The sequence below is a fragment of the Chiloscyllium punctatum genome, chromosome 31 (assembly GCF_047496795.1).
Source record: "Chiloscyllium punctatum isolate Juve2018m chromosome 31, sChiPun1.3, whole genome shotgun sequence".
NCBI lineage: Eukaryota > Metazoa > Chordata > Chondrichthyes > Orectolobiformes > Hemiscylliidae > Chiloscyllium > Chiloscyllium punctatum.
Genome location: NC_092769.1, coordinates 65024962 through 65033490, shown reverse-complemented (window position 1 = coordinate 65033490; position 8529 = coordinate 65024962). Strand labels below are relative to the sequence as shown.

At 49.7% G+C, this 8529-nt stretch overlaps 1 protein-coding gene across 1 annotated transcript; it reads left to right on the top strand.

Annotated features, from left to right (window-relative positions):
* Positions 1–386: 386 nt before the first annotated feature.
* Positions 387–7946, top strand: LOC140456841 (uncharacterized). Its single transcript, XM_072550773.1, has 2 exons — positions 387–921; positions 6172–7946. Exons 1-2 carry the CDS (start codon positions 451–453, stop codon positions 6238–6240), a joined length of 540 nt encoding a protein of 179 aa, XP_072406874.1. The 5' UTR covers positions 387–450; the 3' UTR covers positions 6241–7946.
* The last annotated feature ends 583 nt before the right edge of the window (positions 7947–8529 follow it).

Genomic DNA, 8529 nt, shown 5'->3' with positions numbered 1-8529 from the left:
GGATTGGCCGTGCTAAATTGTCCCATAGTGTCCAGGGATGTCAGGAGTAAATGTAGAGTAATAGGGTAGGGGAATGGGTCTGGGTGGGCTACTCGTTGGAGGGGCGGTTGGACTTGTTGGGCCGAATGGCCTGTTTTCATACTTAGGGATTCGGTTCCATTCTAATGTATTTTATTCAGTCGAAATGTAGCTATGTCAGAGGAGAACTTCGGGGGGAGGTGGGGAGGAGGAAGGGTTTGAGATAGGACTGTTAGACAGGAAAATCGGTGGACTATTGGTGGATGGACCGAATGGACCCTGTGCTTCATACTGACGTGAGGAATGTTGACGTGGTCCTGGTATCACTGACCTTTGGACTCCCTCGATTGTAAACGCTCCAGCACGACTTGGGAGGACAAAAGAACAGTCAGGCGATTAGCGAGAGAGGAACTCAGCCCTGCAAACCTGACTATGAAGGAAGAGATTAAGTCGGATTGCCAGACATGGGTCCCAGAGACAAGGGCAGGCCGATTTCATCTGGAGGGCCCAGGCTTCCTGGATAAACATTCCGGCTTCTACGCCAGGCTGGAGGAGAGAGAGGCCGAAGGGGACCCTGCCGTTGGGGCTGAGGGACTGAGCTCCTGGAGAAGTGACAGCCCGCTCTGGCCAGATGCCAGGCCTCAACCGAGGGGCCGGAGCAAGAGGGGAGGGCGTCCCGGGCCGCACGGAGATGGGGGCCATCCCGGCGAGGGGGTGCCAGCCGCTGCTGCCACCCACAGGAACAAGGGGGCAAAGGGGGCCAGCCGCAAACATGGTGCCAGCACCGGCCACACCGCCGTTCTGAGCGACGACCACCAACTGCTACTGAAAAGTCACGCCAAACGGAAGGAGCACAACGCTGGCACCAAGAGGAAGATCAAGATATTGAGGAAATACAGAGAGGTATGCGGCTGAAACCAGACAAGTGTGTATCTGGTAGGCATAGGTGTGGAGCAAGTATATTCATGGGTTTAAACCTGGTGGGTGTATATCTGGTAGATGTATATCTGGTGGGTGTAAAACTAGACAGATTGTATCTGGAGAATCTAATTCTGATGGGTGTGTTTGCGACAGGTAGACATTTGGTGGGTGTCTATCTAATGCGTGTATACCTGGTGGGTATAAATCTAGTTGGTGGATATCTGAAAGGTGTATACCTGTTGGGTGTATATCTGACAGGTGTAAATCTAGTCAGTGTACAGCTGGTGGGTGTGAACATGGGGGTCTATACCCTGAGAACATATATCTAGTTTGTGCATGACTGGTGGCTGTGTATTTAGTTGTTGTAAACATGGTATATCTGGTGGGTGTGTATGTGGTGGGTATGTATGTGGTGGGTGTATATCTTGTGGGTGCGTATCTGGTGGGTGTGTATCTGGTGGGTGTGTATGTGGTGGGTCTGTATCTAGTGGGTGTGTATATGGTGGGTGTGTATCTCGTGGGTGCGTATCTGGTGGGTGTGTATATTTTGTGGGTGTATACCAGGTGGGAGTGCATCAGGAGGATGTATATCAGGTGGTTGTGTATCTGGTAGGTGTGTATCTGGTGGGAGTATATCTGGTTGGTACATATCTGGTGGGAGTATATCTGGTTGGTACGCATCTGGTGGGTGTATATCTTGTGGGCGTGTATCTGGTGAGTGTGTATCTGGTGGAAGTGTATCTGGTGGGTGTATATCTGGTGGGAGTAAATCTGGTTTGTACGTATCTGGGGGGTGTGTATCTGGGGGGTGCGTCTCTGGTGGGTGTGTATCAGGAGGGTGTGTACCTGGTGGGAGTATATCTGGTTGGTACGTATCTGGTGGGTGGGTATCTGGTGGGTGTATATCTGGTGGGTGTGTATCTGGTGGGTGTGTATCTGGTGGGTGTGCATCTGGTGGGTGGGTATCTGGTGGGTGTATATCTGGAGGGTGTGTATCTGGTGGGTGTATATCTGGTGGGTGTATATCTGGTGGGTGTGTATCTGGAGGGTGTGTATCTGGAGGGTGTGTATCTGGTGGGTGTGTATCTGGTGGGTGTGTATCTGGTGGAGGTGTATCTGGTGGGTGTGTATCTGGTGGGTGTGTATCTGGTGGGTGTATATCTGGTGGGTGTGTATCTGGTGGGTGTATATCTGGTGGAGGTGTATCTGGTGGGTGTGTATCTGGTGGGTGTATATCTGGTGGGTGTGTATCTTATGGGTGTGTACCTGGTGGGAGTATATCTGGTTGGTACGTATCTGGTGGGTGTATATCTGGTGAGTGTGTATCTGGTGGGTGTGTATCTGGTGGGTGTGTATCTGGTGGGTGTATATCTGGTGGGTGTGTATCTGGTGAGTGTGTATCTGGTGGGTGTGTATCTGGTGGGTGTATATCTGGTGGGTGTATATCTGGTAGGTGTGTATCTGGTGGGTGTATATCTGGTAGGTGTGTATCTGGTGGGTGTATATCTGGTGGGTGTGCATCTGGTGGGTGTGTATCTGGTGGGTGTGTATCTGGTGGGTGTGTATCTGGTGGGTGTGTAGCTGGTGGGTGTGTATTTGGAGGGTGTGTATTTGGTGAGTATGTATCTGGTGGGTGTGTAGCTGGTGGGTGTGTATCTGTTGGGTGTGTTTCTGGTGGGTGCGTATCTGGTGGGTGTGTATCTGGTGGGTGTGTACCTGGTGGGAGTATATCTGGTTGGTACGTATCTGGTGGGTGGGTATCTGGTGGGTGTATATCTGGTGGGTGTGTGTATCTGGTGGGTGTGTATCTGGTGGGTGTGTATCTGGTGGGTGTGTATCTTGTGGGTGTATATCTGGTGGGTGTATATCTGGTGGAGGTGTATCTGGTGGGTGTGTATCTGGTGGGTGTGTATCTGGAGGGTGTGTATCTGGTGGGTGTGTATCTGGTGGGTGTGTATCTGGTGGGTGTGTATCTGGTGGGTGTGTATCTGGTGGGTGTATATCTGGTGGGTGTGTATCTGGTGAGTGTGTATCTGGTGGGTGTGTATCTGGTGGGTGTGTATCTGGTGGGTGTATATCTGGTGGGTGTATATCTGGTGGGTGTATATCTGGTGGGTGTGTATCTGGTGGGTGTGTATCTGGAGGGTGTATATCTGGTGGGTGTGTATCTTATGGGTGTATATCTGGTGGGTGTATATCTGGTGGGTGTGTATCTTATGGGTGTATATCTGGTGGGTGTATATCTGGTGGGTGTGTATCTTATGGGTGTGTATCTGGTGGGAGTATATCTGGTTGGTACATATCTGGTGGGAGTATATCTGGTTGGTACGCATCTGGTGGGTGTATATCTTGTGGGTGTGTATCTGGGGGGTGCGTCTCTGGTGGGTGTGTATCAGGAGGGTGTGTACCTGGTGGGAGTATATCTGGTTGGTACGTATCTGGTGGGTGGGTATCTGGTGGGTGTATATCTGGTGGGTGTGTATCTGGTGGGTGTGTATCTGGTGGGTGTGCATCTGGTGGGTGGGTATCTGGTGGGTGTATATCTGGAGGGTGTGTATCTGGTGGGTGTATATCTGGTGGGTGTATATCTGGTGGGTGTGTATCTGGAGGGTGTGTATCTGGTGGGTGTGTATCTGGTGGGTGTGTATCTGGTGGAGGTGTATCTGGTGGGTGTGTATCTGGTGGGTGTGTATCTGGTGGGTGTATATCTGGTGGGTGTGTATCTGGTGGGTGTATATCTGGTGGAGGTGTATCTGGTGGGTGTGTATCTGGTGGGTGTGTATCTGGTGGGTGTATATCTGGTGGGTGTGTATCTGGTGGGTGTTTATCTGGTGGGTGTGTATCTGGTGAGTGTGTATCTGGTGGGTGTGTATCTGGTGGGTGTATATCTGGTGGGTGTATATCTGGTCGGTGTGTATCTGGTGAGTGTGTATCTGGTGAGTGTGTATCTGGTGGGTGTATATCTGGTGGGTGTGTATCTTATGGGTGTATATCTGGTGGGTGTATATCTGGTGGGTGTGTATCTTATGGGTGTATATCTGGTGGGTGTATATCTGGTGGGTGTGTATCTTATGGGTGTGTATCTGGTGGGTGTATATCTGGTGGGTGTGTATCTTATGGGTGTATATCTGGTGGGTGTATATCTGGTGGGTGTGTATCTTATGGGTGTATATCTGGTGGGTGTATATCTGGTGGGTGTGTATCTTATGGGTGTGTACCTGGTGGGAGTATATCTGGTTGGTACGTATCTGGTGGGTGTATATCTGGTGAGTGTGTATCTGGTGGGTGTGTATCTGGAGGGTGTGTATCTTGTGGGTGCGTATCTGGTGGGTGTGTATCTGGTGGGTGTGTATGTGGTGGGTGTATATCTGGTGGGTGTGTATGTGGTGGGTGTATATCTGGTGGGTGTGTATCTGGTGGGTGTGTATGTGGTGGGTGTATATCTGGTGAGTGTGTATCTGGTGGGTGTGTATCTGGTGGGTGTATATCTGGTGGGTGTGTATCTGGTGAGTGTGTATCTGGTGGGTGTGTATCTGGTGGGTGTATATCTGGTGGGTGTATATCTGGTAGGTGTGTATCTGGTGGGTGTATATCTGGTAGGTGTGTATCTGGTGGGTGTATATCTGGTGGGTGTATATCTGGTGGGTGTGCATCTGGTGGGTGTGTATCTGGTGGGTGTGTATCTGGTGGGTGTGTATCTGGTGGGTTTGTAGCTGGTGGGTGTGTATTTGGAGGGTGTGTATTTGGTGAGTATGTATCTGGTGGGTGTGTATCTGGTGGGTGTGTAGCTGGTGGGTGTGTATCTGTTGGGTGTGTTTCTGGTGGGTGCGTATCTGGTGGGTGTGTATCTGGTGGGTGTGTACCTGGTGGGAGTATATCTGGTTGGTACATATCTGGTGGGTGGGTATCTGGTGGGTGTATATCTGGTGGGTGTGTGTATCTGGTGGGTGTGTATCTGGTGGGTGTGTATCTGGTGGGTGTGTATCTTGTGGGTGTATATCTGGTGGGTGTATATCTGGTGGAGGTGTATCTGGTGGGTGTGTATCTGGTGGGTGTGTATCTGGAGGGTGTGTATCTGGTGGGTGTGTATCTGGTGGGTGTGTATCTGGTGGGTGTGTATCTGGTGGGTGTATATCTGGTGGGTGTGTATCTGGTGAGTGTGTATCTGGTGGGTGTGTATCTGGTGGGTGTGTATCTGGTGGGTGTGTATCTTGTGGGTGTATATCTGGTGGGTGTATATCTGGTGGGTGTATATCTGGTGGGTGTGTATCTGGTGGGTGTGTATCTGGAGGGTGTGTATCTGGTGGGTGTGTATCTGGTGGGTGTGTATCTGGTGGGTGTATATCTGGTGGGTGTGTATCTGGTGGGTGTGTATCTGGTGGAGGTGTATCTGGTGGGAGTGTATCTGGTGGGTGTATATCTGGTGGGTGTGTATCTGGTGGGTGTGTATCTGGTGGAGGTGTATCTGGTGGGTGTGTATCTGGTGGGTGTGTATCTGGTGGGTGTGTATCTGGTGGGTGTATACATGGTGTATATGTGCAGAGTGCATGTCCGATGGGTATAAATTTGGCAGTCGTATATCAGCAGGCGTATATCTGGCTGGTGTGTTTCTGGCAGCTGTGAATCAGATGAGTATAAATTGGGTGCGTGAAAATTCAGAGACTTAATCAGATGAATGCGAACCTGGTATTTGTAAATCCCATGCGTCTGTGTCAGATGTGCGTAAATTGGGCGTGTTTGTGTGGTGATTGGGTGGATGTGAGTTGGGTGGGTGTAAATTGTGGAGGTGTAAATGAGGTGGGTGTGAATCGGGTGAGTGTGAAGCAGGTGGGTGTGAATCATGTGGGTATGAATCAAGAGTAAACTGAGTGAGATAAGAATAGGTCATGAATTGGGTGCCAGAATGTCATGGTCTCGTCACTCAGCTTGGTAGGTCACTGAGGGGTCTGTGTCCAGAACATTGACATACATGGGATTCCCAACATGGTGCTGAGGGAGGGGACAGAAAAGATCCCAGGCTCATTGTGGAAGAAGAGGAGGGGGGGGTTGCTGGTCCAGGAGGACTTGGAGCATTGCCTCATGTTGCACAACTGACATCAGGAAATCAGGTAATCTGGTTATGACAACATTGCTGTTTGGGGGATGCCAACGATTGCGATGAGACTCACTTTTATCGATTTTGACTCCCCTTCTCCAATTCTGACTGTGTCCGAGTTTCGTTTTTCTCCGCAGGACATTGATCGAGCCTTTCGACGTGGATGGGAGCACTTCCTGTCAGAGGTTTACCGTCTGACACTCTGAGGGATGCAGCTCAGCACGGATGGCCAGTGGAGAGCCAACAATTGGGACTCACCGACAGAAACTGGGCTCCCACCCTGCCTTCATCGAACCAATCTCTGAATGAACCGAGGGGGGGGTGGGGGAGGTGACACAGCACGCGCCCCTGTTGTTATTAGATTGCAAGTTGACAGTAGACATAGAACACACAGCATTCCTTTGCACAGTGAGTTTATTGACTTGCTCAGTCTCACAGCCCCTTCACTTTAACAGCTGCTCAATATATACATGAATAGATACATTCCAAATCAAGCCATTCAGATGTGTTGTGGGGCAGGACTTGAACTTGGGGCTCCTAGCTCAGACATCGGGACACTACCACAGTGCCACAAGAATCCTTCCTATATATATGCATTCAAAGACAATTAATACTCTCTGCCCAATTCTTATAACCTTAGCAATGACACAAATGGAACTTGAAGGAAAGGATTGGCAAGACATTAACACCGTTGTCAACTCTTTCAAAGAGCTATGCAATTAATCACACTCCCTCTGCACTTTCCCTGCGGCTATAAGATTTTACTCATTTATTTTTAGCCTGTTATGTGTGATCAGACATAGTGATAATGGCGTTGAATTCGTGACTCCCAGGTTAATACTGAGCAGAGTCCAGGTTCAAATTGCACCACGACAACTTGCAGAACTCAAATTACTTTTGGAAGACTGCACTCAATTCTGGTCTCCCTGATAGATGAAAGATATTCCGAAACTTGAAAGGATTCAGAAAAGATTTACAAGGATGTTGCTGGGGTTGGAGGGTTTGGACAATTAGGGGAAGGTTGAATAAGCTAGCGCTATTTTCCCTGGAGCGTTGGAGGCTGAGGGGGGTGACATTATAGAGGTTTATAAAATCATGAGGGACATGGACAGGGTAAAGAAACAGGTGGTTTCCCTATAGTAGGTGAGTCCAGAACTAGAGGGCATAGGTTTAAGGTGAGGGGAGAAAGATATAAAAGGGACCTGAGGGGCAACTTTTTCACCCAGAGGATGGTACGTGTATGGAATGAGCTGCCAGAGGAAGTGGTGGAGGCTGGTACAATTGCAACATTTAAAAGGATGGGAATGTGAACAGGAAGGGTTTAGAGGGATCTGGTCCTCGATTAATTTAGGATATCTGGTCAGCATGGATGACTCAGATCAAAGGATTCCCTGCTGCACAACTTTATGGCTCCAGAACTCAATAAACCAGGTTGATTTTTAACAAAACAGCGACGGGAGATCGTGAAATAGTCATGAGGATGAACATGGTTCTCCAATGCTTGCCAGGGAGGGAAATCTGAGCTGGTCTGGCCTATATGTGACTTCAGGCCACATGCGGTCAATCCTTTGACTGCTCGGTTGAAGGGAGACAAGTGATTTCTTGTCGATGGACGCTGAGCTTACTGGTGGAAATAAAGCCTGCATGCTCGCAGAAACTCACGTTCAGGGCTACAGCACGGGTTGGTAGCTCTCAGCCTTAGAAGTGACTCTCACAGTCTCATATCCCGCAATGTGGACCTCTAGTGTATTCCCTTCCGAATGCAACTCCTTCTTTGTCGAGCTCTCGAGACCCACGTGAAACAAAATAAACTTCTAATAGTCCAATACGGTCTCACTCTGACACACTGAACCGTGGAAGATACTTATGAAGAGTTCAGGTGGCACAGTGGTTCGTGCTACCATCTCATAGCACCAGGGTCCTGGGTTCAATTCCAACCACGGGCGACTTGTCTGTTTGCAGTTTGCACATTTTTCCCTGTGTTTGCATGGGGGTTCTTCCCACAGTCCAAAGATGTGCAGGTTAGGGTGGATTGGCCGTGCTAAATTGTCCCATAGTGCCCAGGGATGTGCAGGTTAGGGTGAATTGGCCGTGCTAAATTGTCCCATAGTGCCCAGAGATGTGCAGGTTAGGGTGGGCCATGCTAAATTGTCCCATAGTGCCCAGGGAGGTGCAGGTTACGGTTGATTGGCTGTGCTAAATTGTCCCATAGTGCCCAGGGATGTGCAGGTTAGGGTGGGCCGAGCTAAATTGTCCCATAGTGTCCAGGGATGTGCAGGTTAGGGTGGGTTGGCCGTGCTAAATTGTCCCATAGTGCCCAGGGAGGTGCAGGTTGCGGTTGATTGGCTGTGCTAAATTGTCCCATAGTGCCCAGGGATGTGCAGGTTAGGGTGGGCCGAGCTAAATTGTCCCATAGTGTCCAGGGATGTGTAGGTTAGGGTGGATTGGCCGTGCTAAATTGTCCCATAGCGCCCAGGAATGTGCAGGTTAGGGTG